We start from the raw sequence: 19,624 nt of genomic DNA, 5'->3' as shown, positions 1-19,624 counted from the left end.
TAAGGAGTAGGTTTGCGTAAGCTGACCCCCTCCCCCAACACTTGGTGTGCTGTGTCTTTAATACACAGATGGCTGTGTTCCCAACTTCCAGTCCCTTCTCAACTTCTTCTATCCACTGGAGCTCCCTCAGTACTTTTTATTTTATGATTTATTTTTATGTATGTGTCTGTGACTATGTGTGGATATGTAGACATGAGTGCAGTTACCCACAGACGCCAGAAGGGGGCGTAGGATTTCCCCACCCCACACCCCCTGGAGCTAGAGTTGGCAGTTTGGAGCCACTTGGCATGGGTGCTAGAAACTGAACTCCGATCTGTTGGAAGAGCAGCAAGTATTCTTAATCACTGAGTACTCCAACCCCCCAAACACACACACACACACATGCACATATCACACACACACACACCTCACTTATCTCACACACTCAGTCAAACATACATATGCACACTCACACACACATTTACACATATGCACACTCCACACTAATACTGACACACTCACAGTCACACACACGCATGCTCATACACATTTACACACATATACTCACACATATACAAACACATAGACACTCATACACTCACACACATACATACATACACACACATAGGCACACTCAGAGAGACACACACTCACAGACACAAAGACACACACACAGGCGGGCGTGGTGGCACACGCCTTTAATCCCAGCACTTGGGAGGCAGAGGCAGGCGGATTTCTGAGTTTGAGGCCAGCCTGGTCTACAGAGTGAGTTCCAGGACAGCCAGGGCTATACAGAGAAACCCTGTCTCAAAAAACCAAAAAAAAGAAAGAAAGAAAGAAAGAAAGAAAGAAAGAAAGAAAGAAAGAAAGAAAGACACACACCACACAATGATCTGACACCCTCCTCCGACCCATGTAAGCATACACATACACACACACACACACACACACACACACACACACACAGCATAGAGTTCTCATAGTTCCTTGTGAGCCCAGAGCTTCATGCTTAGAATCTGTCACTCTGTGGACAATGCTAGAAACCTACATTGATGAGCTGTTAAGATGACACGGTGGACAAAGACACTGGTTGCTAAGCGAGACAACCTGAGTTCAGTCACTGGGAGCCACCTGGTAGGAGAAAAACCAACTCCCAAAACTTGTCATCTGAGTTCCACACTCACGATGTGGCACTCTGCACATGCATTTACACACATGCATTTACACACATGCACGTGCATGAACACATACGTCAATGTAAATTTTAATTTTTAAGGGGGCTAGAGAGATGGCTCAGTGGTTAAGAGCACTTGCTGCTCTCACAGAGGACCACACAGTCGGTGGCTCACAACCAACCCTAATTCCAGTTCCTCCAAGGGCACTCATGCACATACAGGGTAAACGGATAAACACATATGCAAGGAACGAAATCATACACCATAAATAAGAATTTTAAATTCAAAAACAACTTTAAGGTAAAGTGGACTGGAAATTTGGAGCAGAAGCCCTCTCTCTCTGAGGCCCTGGTTTACCATACACAACCACAGGGGAGGCACTCTCGCTATATGTTGGCAAAACACACCAAGATCTGAGTTCATACTTACCAGTTTAGAAAGGTTCATGTCTCGTAGCCCTCTCATGACCGTGCTTAACTCACTGTCTTCTGGCCGAGCTCTTTTCTGAGACCCAAGGGTCCTCAGCACAGACAGGATATTTCTCAGTCCAAAGTCATAGTGGACCTAGGGCAGGGGAAAGAGAGAGCAAAGATGCGTCATTGAAAACTTCCAATACACTGCTGCAGTTGGTGAGTGGCCATGCTGGAAGTGTTGACAGCTCAATTCATCTTCCTTCCCTTTGAGGGAGGAGAGGGAGCGTTTCTGTCAGAAAAAAAAAGCGAGGTGACATGACAGGATTCAAACCTGATGTCTGTTTTCAGAATAGGACAGCTGAATGCAGTCTGAGAGGCAGACAATAGATTTTTAAATGCGGAGCCTGTAAGTCACACATTCCGTTTACATGGCATCCTTGAACTAACGTCTCAGACAGAGAAGAGGATCGGTGGCTTTGACAGCTTAGCGATTTGGGAAGATGGGAAGTCGAGAGTACAAAGACGGCAGAAGCGAACCTTGTAATATATGAGTGCTGGCTGTTGATTGTGGTGGTGTTACATTAATCTTCATGTGTGATGTAAATGTGTGCGCACAGGCACACACACACACTCCAAGAGAACATATAATTGGCAAAACTCTTGAATTGTATCTCTATGCTCTATTACAAGATGTTGATACTAGAGGAAGTGGGGTGGAGGGTACACATCTTCCTGGACCTTTTCCACCCCGATCCCTGAGAATCTCCAAGTATCTCTGAATTAAAACATTTGTAAACAGGTGCTCAATGGGTCAAGTTCATTGTGCATATATTTAGGAGTGACTCCGTGTGTTTGTTTAATCTCACTGATTAGCATCTATCAAGGTAAAATAGCAAAGTTAAAATCTAGACTCAGAGGGCTGCAGAGATGGCTCAGCAGTCATGAGCACTGACTGCTCTTCCAGAGGTCCTGAGTTCCATTCCCAACAACCACATGGTGACTCACAGCCATCTGTAATGGGATCTGATGCCCTCTTCTAGAGTGTCTGAAGACAGCTACAGTGTACTCATATAAATAAATTAAATAAATCTTTAAAAAAAAATCTAGCCTCAACAGCGGGAAAGACAGATCAGGGGTTAAGAGAACACACTGCTCTTGCAGAGAACCCAAGTTCAGTCTCAGGACCCCAGTTTAGTTCCCAGGGACCCATATCTGGCAGCTGCCAACCAGTTAGCTATGAGTCTAAGATGAATCTGATGCCCTCTTCTTGACTCTGTGGGTACCACACTTACAGACACATACCCACACATGCATACACATTAATTTAAAAAAAAAAGAAATGGGAACAAAAGCCTAAATTCTTTACAGGAATAATAAATATGCGTTCTTACCTGTTTAGTAAGCTGCTCTTCGCAGAGTTTATAGAGAACATAAAACTTCTGCGCCAAGATAACATTTTCAAGAAAGCCACAGCTAGCAAGCTTAACTCGCATAATGATCTGCAGGTTAACACAGTGAGACACTGGTAAGCAACTTCGGTGGGAGAAAACAAAGTAAAGAACATACATTATTCTCACAAGTCCTGGGACGTACCTGCCGATCAGGAACCATCATTGCAACTGTTCTAAACTGGATTTTTAAGTTTTCTGGCAGTTCCTGGCGCCCGGCATATCCAGGGTTCTAAGAGTTAGGATATATTTGATTATTGGTTCAGTTTTTACTTCCTGGACATAAACACATCTCAGGCATATTCTGAGGCAGTACACAAAAATATTAGGTTTGTAAAATGCCCTTGCTTTCTAAAAAATGAATATTGGTCCACCCTATTTAATATATTTTTATTGTATATTTAATGTAACTTCACACCATACCTTTTAAAAATATACCCCAGCTTTAATCCGTGATCAAAGTCACACACAGTTTTGCACAGCAAAAAAAATTAAGCACCTGTGCGTGCCACTGGTTTAAAATGTAGAACAGCGCTGAATGAATCGACCTGAGCAAGTATGATATAAAATATGTTATTAAAGGGGAGGGCCTGGAGAGATGGCTGAGTGGCTCAGAGCACTGGCTGCTCTCCCAGAAAAAAATCCAGGTTCAGTTCCTAGCACCCACATGGTGGCTTACAACCAGCAGCAATAACTGAGAGACTGTGTTTCAAAAACTAAGGTTATCAATACAGAAAGACTCCTGATACTGACCTCTGGTCTCTACATACCCATACACGGGTGCATATGCAAGTATGTGCATGCACAAACCTGCATGCACCGCACACACGCACATACAGACACACACAGAGACACATGCATACACACACACACACACACATACACACACTCACACACAACAGGACAGCTAGTTTCTCTTACTGGCTGTGTGTGATTTGAGCCTGCGGTACCTCAGCCAGAAGACATTACTCAGAGAATACTGGAGCTCTAGAATGAGACAGAGGGGCACTGGCGTTATCCTAGCTGTCTGCTTCTATAATCCCCTCCAGGCCCCATTGTGGGTAGGTGTAGTTTGTCCCATGAGACCTGGGTGTGTCCTTTCGGGACAGAAACTCCAAGCCAGGGCATGATTTTTTTTTTCTTTTTCTTTGCTATAGCATCCAACAATGACTGAGACAGTGGCCACCTGATTGGCCCAAAACTAGAAGTAAGGATAGAGCCTGGCCTCTCAGCTCCCATCCTTGTCAACCCATAGCAAGTGTGAGGCATGAGAAAGAAAAAAATATCTTTGTGGTTTTAAGCAGCTCGCATTCGTAAATGCTGCTCTTATAGAGGGCCAGGAGTTCAGCAGGCAGCTCATGACTACTTATAAACCTCAGCTCCAGGGGAAGTCAGCGCCCTCTTCTGGTCTCCTACAGGCACCTACACTCACATGTACACACACACACACACAGGCAGACATGACTAATTTAAAAATTTTTTATACCCACATAAAGAGAGAATCTATGACTTCTGGCTCCCTTATCCTATAATACAAGGACTTGTCTATTTCTATCTACAACAATTAAACTCTCCAACTTGCACTTAAAACCCGTGTACTCACCATGGTTAGGAAGATTCCGAATTCTGGATTTAAATCCACACAATCGCCATCTGAGAAGATGAACTGTTTTTTCCTCTCTTTCCTCGCTGTCAAAACTATGTAAATTTGTTGCGCCGCCACAGATAAAACGGGCAATTCAATTCTGTTAAACTCATCAAAGCAACCCCAGGAACCGGACTGTGCAAGACCTGGCAAGAGAAATAGTTAATTTGCAAAGTTTCACTCTGCGAGGTGCCTTCTCCACAGCAATCATTCCTCCAAAGTGCTTCCCAACAATTACGTCTAAACGCAATTTATGTGAAGTTTCACGCTGGGCTGTTTATGAAGGTGTATTTCATCCTTGTTATGGGAATTGTTTAATTACTCACTTATCATCACCAATCACAATGAAATGGGATGGTATCAAAGGAAAAGTGCAAATACATCATTGTGGGCAGGTTTCCTGAAAGGTGGTGACATAACACTGTCTATAAGGACCGCCTTCCATGAGGACGTCATTGTGATGACATCACATCCCCTCTGTAAGGACCACCTTCTGTGAGGACATCTTTATGATGACATCACACCCCCTCTCTGTGAGGACTGCCTTCCATGAGGACATCATTGTGATGACATCACACCCCCTCTCTGTGAGGACTGCCTTCCATGAGGACATCATTGTGATGACATCACACCCCCTCTCTGTGAGGACCGCCTTCCTGATGACATCACACCCCCTCTGTGAGGACCACTTTCCATGAGGATGAAGAGGGTCAGCTCCTGAGTCTCTGGGGAAAACAGCAGGATAAGGGACATCCCTCCGCTGAGTCAATCTGTCTGTTTTCTTTTATTACAGTGAGATAAGAAGGTCAAGGGGTAGGATGAGAGAGAAAGTGGCCAGAGGGATTTTTATTTCTTTTATGAAAGCAAACACCCAGACAGACCCGGAGGGCATGAACACTGTTCCTTGTCTACTCTCTAAGGACAAAGACCTTCATCACCTGCAGCTGTGTGAAAAGCTTGCTTTCTTTTTACATTATCTGCCCAATCTTCTCTCCCTCTTCTCTGGAGACTCCCATCCCGAGACTCTGGGAAGGTTTAAGTCTGTCCCTCTAACCTGCATACTATTTTGGCAACTCAAGATAGGATGATTTTTTTTCCCCCTTATAAACCGTAGTTTCATTCATTTTGGGCTCCAACTATTATGTTTTTCCTAACAGCCTTTTTCTTTAGTTAGCTGAATATAATAGAGTTTTGAACCTCTCTGGAGTTATTTGTTTTGCTAAGTTTACTGCGTTTTCCTGTTTCCCCTTTAACCCGGCTTAGAGATCTTTGTGCTGTCCTCTCTCTATCTCTAGCTTGCTTTCTTTAACTGTGTATGTCTTTTTTCCTTGAGACAAGGCTTCATGTATTCCTATCCCAGACTTTACCTTGAACCTACTCTGTAGCCAAGACTGGCTTTGAATTCCCCACTCCCCTGCTTCTACCCACTGAGTCCTGGGATTACAGCTGTACATCACCACACCCTGCTTGTACGGTCCTGAAGACTGAGCCCAGGGCTTCATGCAAGCTAGGCAAGAACTCTATCGTCTAAGCTATGTCCCCAGCCCTGCAAGGTGTTTATCGCTCTGGGTACCACTCTAAACTCCGTTGGTAATGTTGATCTGATGGGTTTTTACTACATTATTTCTTAACACAGATACAGGTTCCTGTTTGGGATGCTTGCCTCTGGTGCTTGCAGAAAGGATGGGAGAGGCAGGAGAGCGCCCCCTGGTGTGGGACCTGCCACCTGACCCAGTTCCTCAACCTTCCTTCCCTGGCCTGCCCAATCTGAAGAGGTCCTCTGGCGGGGCTCCTATTTCAGAGAGCTGTGCTACTAAGCCAGGCGTTGCCCTTGGAGGTGCCTCTCATCAGTGATCTCTGAAATTACCTCCTGTCTATCCACCTCCTAAGATTTTCCTCAAGAATTCCCAATCTCTGATGGCCAGCCTGCTTCTTGTTTTCCTGTGTTACTATGTTTTATAAAAATAAAACAAAAACCAAAAAAATATTTTCATTTCGGTGGGCTTTAGCCCTGCAAAGGGAAGGAACATGTATTAATCAGCTATAAAGGCAACCTCTCCCCTAGTACTGTTTCAGACTGTTATAAATTGATTCTCTCTTCAAATTCCAATACACACTCAGTGCATACAATCCGTAGTATTGAACCACATTGGATTTATATCCAGAAAGATAGTAGCATCCAATAAACCACCCAGCCCCGTGATGATAGTGTCATTTTGGATTCACATCAGAAAATATTAAGAGGCCACAGGAACAAACCCAATCGAAACTATTTGATTCTTGCCTTTGAAAATCCGTCCGAGGCCTCGGAAATCCATCTGATCGGAACAATTGAACACAACCACATACTTGCCCAAACACCTGCCCATGTCTTTTGTGGTTTCGGTTTTACCCGTCCCGGCGGGTCCTGCTGGAGCACCGCCCATGTTCATTCCCAGAGCCTGAGCCAGCGTGATGTAGCATCTGCAACACAAGAAAGAGCAGACCCAAGGGCTCAGAACCTCGAACAGCCCACGTGAAATGGGCAACCAAACATGGGGGGGGGGGGTGGGAGGAGGAGGAAGCTGGGAACACAAAACGGTCCTGTCAGTAGTTTTACCTGGAAGCAGACTCAATTATCATGGCAGAGGTAAATCATCTAACACCCAGTTTCAGTTGATGCTACAGACATTTACTGAGCCATTTCTGTGTGCGGCATATTGAACAGAGTGTGGCGGGCATATAGAGAGATGGAAGAGATCCATGCCTTGCCTGGGGGCAGGATCTGTCATTGGCTGAGGCAGACTCAGCCAGGAGACTTCACTTTAGGCTCCATTTCCACATCTGAGAAATTGAGAGGTTGGCAGCCTGCGGTGCTGCACTTTCATAATACCCAAGAGGCAGAGGCAGGGGGATTGCTGCCAGTTTAAAGCCCTGTCTGGGATGCATAGCAAATTTCATGCCAGCCGGGGGTACAAAGTGAGACTTTATCTCCCCCCACCCATAAAAACAAAAAAACCAAAAAACTGAGCAGAGTGTAGAGTGTGATGGTTCTCAGCACCCCGGAGGTGGAGGCAGGGGGATTGCTGTGAGTTCTGGGCCAGTCTAAGTCTATATAAGTGTCAGATCAGTTGGGTACACAGTCTCAAAAAAAAAAAAAAAAAGTAAAATAATAAAACCCAACAAAAACCCAAGATACAGGAGACTAAATTAAATGCTCTCAAAGGCGTTTTCTTTTCTTGCAATGTTATTAACTTCCTTTACAGTTTCTGGGCATTTTTTCTCCTCTCACAATCTAAAATCATTATTAAATTACTCACAGCAAACATTCAATCTGGCTTTTACTCTTCCATCCGTTTCTACTTCATAAAACTTTACTGTGTGGGCTCTTGTAAGCAACTGTGAGGATTATTTCTCATTGTTTGGCTGCCCCTGATGACCCGGCACAGACCAGGAATGTGGGGCTTTGATGGCAGTCTAGGCATGCTGTTTAATTACCAAGTGGAACCACGCGCGCCCGCCGGGTTCCCTACCTATCTGTTAACGGGGTGATCACAAGGCGATCCGTGCATCCCAGGAACTCGTTTTGGTAAATGAAGTCCACATCGGTGATGGACACCACGGTCTGATCCAAATCCTCTTTGAAATAAAATCTGCTCTGTTTCAGCCACTCGAAGTCGGTGACCGACTTGATGTGCATTTTTACCTGGAAGGCGTGAAGCACAGAAAGTTACAAACTGCATGGTGGTAGCCTAAAACATTAGCATATGGGACCCTGGTTTAGAGTCACTCTTTCACGAGCAGGTTAGTCTCCATTTAACAGTATTTATTGCTTGCCTTTTTTGCTGAAATTACACTGGGTGAGCACAAATGGTGTCTGCTTTCTAGAGCTTTCTCAAAATGTGGGGATGGGGTGAAGCCAAAACATTTCAATCAAGTACAAACCTCACTATAAAGAAAGTCATGGGAGTGCCTCAGCAATTAGAACCTGCTGCTTTTGCAAAGGACCCAGGTTCAGTTCCCAGCACCCACAAGGTGGATGCTGACCTCCATGGTAACTCCAGTTTCAGGCCCTCTGGCTCCCTCTTCTGGCCCCCATGGGCACTGCATGCATGTGGTGCACATACATGCATTCAGGCACACTCAGATGCATAAAAAATAAAATAAAATTTACAAAGAAAAAAATCAAAGCCCACAGAAATACATAGCGATGGAACCTAACCTGGTCTAGAAAGTTGGGGGGGGGGGTAGTTTGAGAAAAACGTATATGAGCTAAAACCTGGCTAAACAACAGAAATCAGGCAGGGAAAGAAAAGGCACAGGCCCAGATCTATATACCACATTCAACAGCCGAAAAATGGCCAGTATCACTGAGGCTAGGGCTTAGAGGATAAAATGCATGTTGGGGCCTCAAAGGATCATGGGAAGAGTTTAGGAGACTCTCTTCACAGCAATTAGAAGCCTCTGGAGGTGATAAATGAGGAAGGCGTAACTCTGTGTGTGCACATGTCTCTCTGCCCTGGCACTACTGTTTGCCTTCCAATCTGTCAAGCCTTCAGCATGTACCTGTGCGGCAAGAAGCCCAGGTTCTCACCACCGTGGCTGTAACTTCAGAAACTGGTCCATCAAAAGAGACAGCAAACAAGACAACACTTTCAGGAACCCACCACAGCCACCGTCTGAGGCACTTATGACTTTCCCCACCTCAGTCCTGCCTACGCAAGGAACCAACCCCTAAAGTCAAGTTCCAGAGGCTCTGACTCCCTCTTCTGACCTCTGTGAGTACTGCAAGGCACATGGTGCAAACACATATATGCAAACACGCATACAGATGCATTGCCCTCATGCCCACGGGGTCACTTCCAGGTCAGTCAAGATGCCACTAGAAATGGACTTCTGAAAATATCTACGGTGGAGGGGGAAAGCAAGGATAACCGACACTAGTGTCAATTTCTGACTGCCTAGTATCACAGATTGTAAGGACTGGATGACCAAGAGGCCCGCATGCTGGCTTTGGAACACAGTTAAGTTAGGATGCAAATGGACTCTGGAGTCAGGCATGAATGATGGAGACTCGGGGAAAACGGTTTCACAGTGCTGTGCTCCTGTTTTGTTTTGCTCTTGTTGGCTTTTGTGTTTGTGGTACCAGAGAGTGAACCTGGGGGTTCATATGGGCTAAACAAACGTTCTATCACTAGGCTCAATTACCAGCCCCGTTTCATTTCTCATCTTTATCCATTCTTCACAGAAAGTTGGGCTTTCCTTGGCACCTAGTTTTTAAATAAATTTCTCCACGGGGCTTCTACATCAGCCAGGGGTATGTAAACACTCTCATTAGTGCGCTCATGGCAGATACAAAGACAGATTCCATGCCAGCATTGCGGATGTGAACTCACATGATAGTGAGTCTGCAGAGGCCAAAACAAAATGCCAAACTGTCATTAGTTTGATCCAGGGAAAGCCTGATTGTGGCTTATCTCATATTTTTTAAAATACATATATTTGTTTTGTGTGTGTGTGTTTTGTGTGCACCTGCATGCCTGTCTGCCTGCCTGTGCACACAGGTGCCCAAAGAAGCTAGACAAGGAATCAGATTCCCTAGAACTGCATGTCAAGGTTTTAAACCTCTTAAGGTAGGTCTGGGAATTGAACTCGTGCCCCGTGAAAGAGCAGCAAGTGCCCTCAACCCCTGAACCAGCCCTCTATCCCTGTCTCTTATGCTTTAACAGGCTTTTGAATTACTCAGGAATCTGCCTCTATTCCTGCAGGTCGAGGTGAACCACAATGAAGAGTCTGCTTTCCCGAAAGCTTCCAGGTGAAGCCAGTGCCATCCATCAGCATATACTGTCTTGGGAAACAAGACTGTAAATGAGTGTGCAAGGGAATCAATAGGCTGGCCCAATGTCCTTCAAAGAGTCACCAACACATGTAACTTCTACGAGCAGGGCTTTCGGTGCAGACGTGAAGCAGGTGGCCCGTGATCAACTTCTTCTCTACGACAGTCTCTGAGCCGAATGGATTATTTGTGAAGAGCATCGCCCTTAAAGACGGATCAAACCACGGAGAAGACAAGCAACGGTACAGACTAAGGCTGTCTGAAGGCAGGCTATGAGCATCACCAGGCTCCTGCTGGGATAGTGTAACTGTCAATGGGACAAGCTCTGGAATCACCCAGGAGAGGGGCCTCTCTGCTCAAGCCTGGGAGACTGTCTCGATTACAGTGAGGTGGCACAGCCCACCTAATGTGTGCAACTGAGGTTGGACAGCCCACCTACTGTGCAGGTCACCATTCCCCAACCAGAATCTCACTTAGACTGTGTATGTGGAGAAAGGAAGCTGTGATGGTTGGTTTGAATGAGAGATGTCCCCCATAGATTCACATATGTGAGGGTTTGTTCCCCAGTTGGGGTACTGTCTTAGGAAGCTATGGAACCTTTAAGAAGTAGATCCCCTCTGAAAGAGTGTGCTGAGCGTGAGGTTTGGGGGTTTATAGCCTTTGCCCAACTTCTTCCTCTCTCTCTCTCTCTCTCTCTCTCTCTCTCTCTCTCTCTCTCTCTCTCCCTGTCCCTGTCCCTGTCTCTGTCTTTCTCTGTCTCTCTCAGTCTCTCTCTGTCTCTCTCTTTCTCCCTCCCTCTCTTCTTCTCTCTCCCTCCCAGTCCCCTACCCCCTGCTTCCTGCATAGGGACAAAATGTAATTAGCCAGCTTCCTGCCCCTACTGCCATCCCTGCCTTTATGAACTCTAACCATAAGCTAAAATAAACATTCCATCTTTAACTTCCTCTTGGCCATGGTATTTTATTGCAGAAACTGAAGAGCAACAGATACGGGAGCTAAGCAGCAACACACACCCATGGTTCTGGGCTTCCTGGTTATGGGTATGGCCCAAGCAGCTGCCTCAAGTTTCTATAGCCTTGCCATCCTGGGAGTGATGGGCTGAGCCTTGAACCAAGAGCCAAAACCGGCTCTCCCTTGAGCTGAGCTTTGTCCGTTTCAATCCTGACAACAGGAACAGAAACTGAGGGACACTTGGGGTTCCAGCTTTAGAAGAACTTGACTGGGCCCAAAGCCATAATTAGCATCCTATTTCCAATGGGAATGGAACCATCATAGACTCCCTCCCTGTAGACTCTTGGCCAAACCAAGTTCTCCTGGATGCTGACAACGGGACAACAGCCACGGACATCCGGTAAAGCTTGTCTCTGCTCAGCTTAAAGTCACCCTTGCCACCACAGCTCATGACCTGTCCCGACTCAACTGGGTCATACCCTCGGGCATTCATTGAGTAGAGCAATTAATTCTTAATAAATCAATTGGTTCCCGACTTTCAGGGGGGAAATGGCTTTATATCTTCTGTTTACAGCTCGTGTGTCTTTTGCCTGCAGCATGCCTTTTCTTGTCCAATCATACATTTTCTAAGGCTCTTTTCTAAAGGTTATACTGTACTGAAAGATAATTGTTATTCTGGCTTCAATTCTGTCAGTTTTTTGTTCTGGTTGTGTGTGTGTGTGTGTGTGTGTATGTGTGTGTGTGTGTGTGTGTGTGTGTGTGTGTGTGTGTTTGCTAAGTCCGTTTTAAAAAAGTAATCGGTAGCTGAAGTGTAAAACCCTGTGTGACGTTTCATGGCTGCAGAATAGTCTTTCCTCCTGAATAGAAAGACATTCAGGGAGGCGCACTGAATTTGGAAGAAGGCAATATTTCTTTGAGAGGCTTGAGTGATGGTTTGTATATGCTAGGCCCAGGGAGTGTCACTATTAGAAGGTGTGGCCTTGTTGGAGTGGGTGTGTTACTGTGGGCGTGGGCTTTAAGATCCTTATCCTAGCTGCCTGGAAGCCAGTATTCTCCTAAGAGCCTCCAGATGAAGATGTAGAACGCTCAGCTCCTCCTGCACCTGGATGCTGCCATGTTCCCACCTTGGTGATAATGGACTGAACCTCTGAACCTGTAAGCCAACCCCAGTTAAATGTTGTCCCTATAAGAACTGCCTTGGTCATGGTATCTGTTTACAGCAGTAAAACCCTAACTAAGACACTGTGTGATGTTTTCCTTTGTGATTTTAGCTGGGCATGATGGTGTGTGTCTTTAATCCCAGCACTCAGGAGACTGAGGCAGGAGGATTGCTGTGATTTTGAAGACAGCCTGGTCTATATATCAAGTTCCAGGATACTGGAGGAAACCACAGTAAGACCCTATCTCACAATCATGTGTGAGTTCATTACAAAGAAGTGATTAAAAAACAACAATAACAACAGCAAAAAGAAAAAAGAAGAAAGAAAAGAAGCCAAATTTCTTTTAAAGACTAAGGAATACACCCATCTTGCTGGAAGCGCTCCCTCTACCTGCGCAGGTGTAGATGGGGGAAGAAGACCCACATATGAGGGGAGCTCATGCAGGCAGGTCCATCATTCCGAACAACATGTGACTGCTCACTACTAGGTACTAGACTAGGTTACTTGGACAAGGCACTGGGTTAGGAGAGGACAGGAAGGACACTTTACCAAGTCATCAAAGATATCTCTCTGGTGCACATGGATTGTGATCAAAGTTTCAAACTTCACTCTGTCAAACTTGGTCAGGTCATGCGTCGTCTGGCTAATCAGCGTGTTTAGAATGTCCAAAAATTTCTGGTTGGTTATTTGCATGATTTTCCTGTCGTCTTTTGCATTATTCAAAGCCTCTTCTGAGTCATGTGTCCATAACATTTGAATTCCCAGAAGCCCAACCTGCAAACAGCAGACACACTTGTATAACATGTTTTCAACCTACGAACACCAGGCACACATGTCTGGCATGTTTACAGCCTACAAACAGCACACACACATGTACAGCATGTTTATTACCTACAAACAGCACACACACACATGTATAGCATGTTTATAACCTATAAACAGCAGACACATACATACGACATGTTCACATTTAATCTTGGTTGTCATTTATTCACATAAAGCAGGCAGAATTGACTTTTTTAAGCTTTAAATAAAAATTTTATCTGTATGTGTGTGCACGCGCGCGTGTGCCATATGTGTTCCAGTGTGTCTAGAAGACATACACACACACACATACACACCATTTCCAAGCTGTATAAATATAAGTAATTTTTATTCCTACTTTCATGGTTTTCACATTTCCCTGGGTTTTTTTTGTTGTTGTTGTTGTTTTTTTGTTGTTGGTGGTTTTTTTTTGTTTTTTTTTTTTTTTGCAATGATCCATCACATTTGCAGTCTTTAAAAATATGTCTGAAAGAGGCTGGAGATAAGGTGTTTGGCTTTTTTTTTTTTTAATTAACTTGATAGCAGGCAGATTTCAGTTATTTGAAGAAGATGCTTTAAAGAGATGATACATACACACACTAAGAGAGACCTGAGAAGATGCTAAGCTCTCTCATCACATCCTGTCCAATTCCTCCACCACTCTGAACCTGCTCCTAATTTTCCTCCTAACGCTAATTCCCCGGTCGGAATGAGACTTGAGAACACGCCGTGATATGTGCTTTCCAGGGATAGAGAAAACATGTCGTCTTACTGGTAAGAAGCCCGTTTCTTTGGCTTACCAAGGAAAATTAAAAAAAAAAAAAATTAACAAGAACATTAGAGTTTTTCAAGGCAACTAAAAAGCATTAAAACCACAGCATTGAAATCATCTCTACAGAGGAGATTGGTCCTTGTCTGTGCCGATACCTTTCGAATAATTAGTGCCCAATCATTTCTCAGCTGTCTCCAAAGTGTGCTCATTAATTCAGGAACTAATTGAAGTGCAGGCAGGAACAGGAAACAGACGGGACAAAATCTGGTCTCCGCCCCTTGGGTATCTCTTCTACTTTGCACTACTTATGAAAAGACTAAACGCTACTTTTCGTCAATCCTGGTTGAAACTTTAATAAAACTGCCAGTTCTTTATTCCCCATACTAATGTGCCTTAACGATATTTGGCATTTCCCAGGGAGCCCGTAAGAGACATGGGACAGAAGAACGGTTGGCAAGAACGCCCCCTCCCACCCTGACAAGACGGGATTCGCATCAGGAAAGTGAACAATTACTCCCCCATGTATGTCATATCCCTATCCGAATGCTATCTCTATATAGCAAGATCCACGTGCATACACATCGATGACAGTGGTCCTCGACCTTCCTAACATTTAGATCCCTTGCTATGTTGTGGTGACACCCCCTCCCGCCTCAAACCGTAGGATCATAACTCTCAGTTTGCTGCTGTAGTGGGCTGTAATATAAACATCTGATATGCAGGATATCTGATGAGCTAAGGGGTCACAACCCACAGGTTGAGAATCACTGACTTTAAGGTGGAATTTCCCATGCATTGTTAGAGTCTTGGCATATGTCCTTAGGGATGGGGGAAGAAGGAAAAGGGCCATCGTGGCTCAGAGTGGAGTAGGCTGCCAAGTAGGACTTGACAGTGACCTCCGCACGGCCAGGCTGAACACAGCCCCTTCTCTGTTTCCACGTCTGCATTTTAGTGGACAGTGAGCCTCACCTGTGCTGGGAAGTGGTTCAGGAAAGGTAGGAGGAGAAAGCCCGAATCGCTGATCTGGTAGAAGGCAGACCGGATGATATTATGGAGTGATGACATCTGTACTTTTAACAAGTCCAGAAGCCAAATTTCTACAGGCCCTTTGGCCATAACGGGAGTATCCAGCTTTAAAACAAAACAAAACAAAAAACATACAAACATATAACCAATTATGAATAGGGTGGTTTTACAAATTGTCACACTTGATAAATCCTAGTACTGTGACACAAAATAAGCTCTTCTATAGCTCGTGTCAAATATCTACTGACTGATTTGTGTATGTGAGCATTGTATGCGTGTGTGTGCATAGGTGTGCTTGAATAAGTGTGACCACAGCTCTATTTGTATATTTGTATTTCTCTCCTCTTCTCACCCCGTACATGTATGTGTGTGCATGTGTGTGTGTGTGTACACATGCATGTGTGTATGTGTGCATGCATGTACTTGTATGCATGTGCATGTATGTGCATGCATGCTTGTGCATGTGTGTGTGTGTGCATGCACTCCATGCATGTGGGAGCGCCCAAGGAGGCTAGAAGAGGATGTCAGATCTCCTGGAACTGGAGTTATAGATGGCTGTGAGCCACCTGGTGTGAGTACTGTGAACCAACGTCAGATCCTCTGGAAGAACAGCTAACACTCTTAATTAACCACTGAGCCATCTCTCCAGCTCCCTATGCAAAATATTGAAAAGCAAGGGTGAACTAAGCTAAAATCATGAACAGAAGGGACTATAGAGATGGTGTAGTCTAAACACCAATGTAACTGGTGATGAGTCTCAGAGAAGTTAAATGATGTATCTACATGGATTCATAACAAGGCCAGAACCCAAGGTTACTCACCCTACTCCCCACACCCTCATCTTTCAAAAGTAAATGGCTTTCTCCTCAACCTTGGTCTTCAGGGTAGTCCTAATAACAAAGTTTTTAAATGAATTACCATGATTTTTTCTCCTTCTCTTGATATAACGGCCGTCATCCGATCGTAGTCTTTAGCATGGAAGGTCACCTCATTGATGTTGTCAGACACTGCAGGGAGATGTGGCTGTAAGAGACACAGAGCAGAGACAACATATCATATAAGGGGCCAGGCATAAGCTGAGGTACCATTTAAAGCCTTAGTAGGGGCTGGAGAGATGGCTCAGCAGCTAAGAGCATCTCCTGTTCTTCCACAGGACGTCAGTTCCCAGCATCCATAATGGCCAGCTCACAACCACCTGGGAACTCTGGTGCCCCCTTCTGGCATCCATGGATACTGCACTTGTGTGCACATAATATAATTTTTAAAGCGTAAAACCTCATTTTTTTTTGTCTTCATGAGAGACAAGAGAACAATTTACTTTTTAAACTCAATATTAAAAAGAAAACGGGGAAAAAAGCAGCAATAGTAGCTACTACAACCCTTGTTTAACGTAGAGGCCCACTGTATATAGTTGGAGTTAGCTTAGACCTTACTCTGTACCAGGCTGATCTTGAACCCTGTAGCTCTTGCCTCAGCCTCCTGAGGGCTGTGCCATTACAGATGTATACTATGACCACCCAACTGTGCCCCAGTTTTTAAAAATACGATAGGATATTGTCCTCTAGGCCTTCAAAGTCACTTCTTGTACCAGCTCCGGGGCCATCCCTTTCTGCTCTCCAGATGGAGACTGAGTCATACCATCCCCTCCTGTTTCCCTGCCAGGCCCAGGTCCCTCTCGCTTTCTCTCTCAAACTGTGTGTGTCTTCATTCACAGTTCAAAAACCAAGATTCACCAGAAAACCAAGAGCTAGGCAAGGTCACGGGCTTAGTGAATAGGGACTGTTGCATGCCACCTTTCCTGGACTGTGTGAGGCCAGTGGCTTTAAAGACATACGGAATAGGACATTTTACCATCGTGTTTTGTAGGTAAGTATGCACGCATGCATTCATGTGTGTGCATGTGTGTTGTAGGAGGTGCATAGAACATTACATATCACTCCTCAAACACCATGCTTGTTCTGTGAAAACGAGGGTGGGTGCTGGAATTCACTGAATCAACCAGGCTGACTAGCCAGAGAACCCCTAGAGGCCTACCTGTCTCTGTCTCCTCGGTACTAGTATTAGAAGCATGCACCACTGTGCTAAGGGCTTTTTTTTTAAAATGTAGGTTGGGGGATTGAACTTGGGTCCTCACGTCTGTATAGCAATGGAGTCAACCACCCTCCCAGTAGTACCGTCATGGCGCTTGAGTCTCATCCGTCCAGCCTTGTACTCTAAGGATGTTAATGTTGCTTTTCCATTCTTGCTTGTATATCCCACAGACGGAGAGACTTAACCCTTGGATGTGCACGCCATACCTGAATGGTGTGGGAGTCGCTGGCCTGTCCGAGGATTTCCAGCAGAACCGGATCGGAGACAAAGAAGAATCTTGGAAATAGCAACCTCTTCTTTTCCAAATACCTTCAAAGGAGTCAAGAGCGTCTTACCAGGTGATTCCTTTGGGGGTTTTGTTTGCTTGTGTGTTTTAAGGTTTTGGCCAAGGAGAGAATAGCAAACACCAACAGGCGTTTCTCACTGGCCTCTGAGATATCTGGTAATAATCAAAGTTCCAGAGAAAGGAATGTGGGGTAACAGGGGTGCTTGACAATGATAAAGGGGGAAGCAGGGGCTCCCCTCTTTCTTCTGTCACCATCTTCCTCCTCCTCGGGAGCCTCTGCCAGAGTATTGGGCACGTCGTGATTTAAACTTGGGGTGAAATTATTTTGAGCATGGTACAGAGGACACCTAGCCATAATGTTGGAGCAAAGGGGGATAAACCTGGATGACCTGGAACGTATCACCACCATGTTTTAAATAGAAATTAAGAATGGATTTCATTGTAACTTTTAATAGTGTCAAGAAGTGTCCTTGGGAAAAAAAGGACCTGTGCGTTTGTCTGGTCAGCTCTCCTTAAACTGCACCCCTGCCCCATGCCCAAACTGGGCTCAGCATAATCCCCTAAAAGATACCCTGGCATCTGTAAATGTGACTTTATTAGTACAGAGGATCTCTGAGGACATAATGAATCCAAAGATCTTTCTTGAAAAAGAGAACTTCTGTGTTTGTTTAGCGCATGTGTGTTCCATGATCCCAAAGAAACAGGGTCCTTATACAAATAAGCCGTATATCTAACAATAAGAGCCCTCACAGGAGAAACAGAAGCATTGAAGGTCACGTGAAGACACACTCATCGGGGTTATAACACAAGCCCCAGAAGCCCCAGAAGCCGCAGAAGCCCCAGAGCCACCATGGTTCTGTCACAGGTTCCAAAGGAAGCCGACACCTTGATTTCATACCTCCTGCTGCCAGAACTGGGACAATATATATGTGTGTGTGTGTATTTGTATGTATATGTATATATGTGTATGTATATGTGTGTATGTATATGTGTGTATGTATATGTATGTATATGTGTGTATGTGTATGTTTATGTATATTATATGTATGTATGTGTATGTATATGTGTGTATATGTATGTGTATGTATGTATGCATATGTATATGAATGTGTATGTGTGTACATGTATGTATATTATGTGTATGTGTGTATATGTAGGTATATTATGTATGTGTGTATGTGTATGTATATGTATGTATGTATATGTTTGTATGTGTGTCTATGTATGTATGCATATGTATATGTATGTGTGTGTGGGTGTGTGCATGTATATGTATGTATATGTGTGTATGTGTATATGTGTATGAATGTATATATATGTATGTGTATGTTTATGTATATGGTGCTTCAAGCTGGCAGTTTGTGGTGATTGGCACAACAGCCTTAGGAAGCTAATGCAGTGCCTCAGCCCAACCATTCCACGCCCTTCTTACTGAAAAATTCAATTTATGGGAATTTTAGATTGCTATTCCAGTGGAACCACCCACAGAAATAGCTGAAATGCTCACGGAACTTCCTAAGTGGTTTGTGATGAAGGGTGGCGTAGGGAGCGGTGGCCTCTTACCCTGTGAGGGACTTCTGACAGACTTCCAACTGCTCGTGTAAATGGGGCAGGAGCTGCCCCATGGTCTCATCCCCGACACAGCAGCTGATCACGTTGGGGTTCTCATGAGCTCGCTGCATGATCTTTATCCATGACTTGTCAATATTCTGGAAACGCTTGGCTTCCTAAAAGCAAATTTGTGGTTGGGTGAAGATTAGTGTCTAGATTATTGAAAAAAAAAAAAAAACCAAAACACTTCATCTGAATTAATTCTGAAGAACGAGACCCCAAACCTATAAAGCTGCTTATTAAAATGCGGCTCTGTCGCAATGGGGCTCATCGCTTATTTGTTTCCTTGCATTTAATATCATTTTTGAAGTGCCACATGATTAATTTGCAGAGCTATCAACTTAAAGTTCAGATCTAGTCTTTCGGCACCCCAGGTGTTTTGGGTTGAGCGAGCTGAAGAGGCACGGAGATAATTTGATCTCGAGTCCTTGGAATCATTGGAGCTCCG

At 44.6% G+C, this 19,624-nt stretch overlaps 1 protein-coding gene across 5 annotated transcripts in view; it reads right to left on the bottom strand.

Moving 5' to 3' along the window:
* The window catches only part of Dnah8 (dynein, axonemal, heavy chain 8), a 248,828-nt gene that overhangs the window by 131,389 nt on the left and 97,815 nt on the right, over positions 1-19,624 (bottom strand). For 4 of the 5 annotated variants that reach the window (NM_013811.3, XM_006523588.3, XM_006523591.2 and 1 more), the window contains 11 exons: positions 19,129-19,292; positions 17,486-17,588; positions 16,107-16,211; positions 15,132-15,293; positions 13,136-13,360; positions 8,173-8,345; positions 6,945-7,123; positions 4,619-4,806; positions 3,161-3,247; positions 2,959-3,066; positions 1,584-1,718 (listed from right to left, as the gene is read on the bottom strand). In NM_013811.3, the coding sequence (NP_038839.2) occupies positions 1,584-1,718; positions 2,959-3,066; positions 3,161-3,247; positions 4,619-4,806; positions 6,945-7,123; positions 8,173-8,345; positions 13,136-13,360; positions 15,132-15,293; positions 16,107-16,211; positions 17,486-17,588; positions 19,129-19,292 (1,629 nt within the window). The remainder of the gene's footprint in view (positions 1-1,583; positions 1,719-2,958; positions 3,067-3,160; positions 3,248-4,618; positions 4,807-6,944; positions 7,124-8,172; positions 8,346-13,135; positions 13,361-15,131; positions 15,294-16,106; positions 16,212-17,485; positions 17,589-19,128; positions 19,293-19,624) is intronic. The other variant, XM_030249467.1, reaches the window with a different exon arrangement.

Source organism: Mus musculus, chromosome 17 (genome assembly GCF_000001635.26).
Source record: "Mus musculus strain C57BL/6J chromosome 17, GRCm38.p6 C57BL/6J".
NCBI lineage: Eukaryota > Metazoa > Chordata > Mammalia > Rodentia > Muridae > Mus > Mus musculus.
This window is presented reverse-complemented; position numbering and strand designations above follow the sequence as displayed.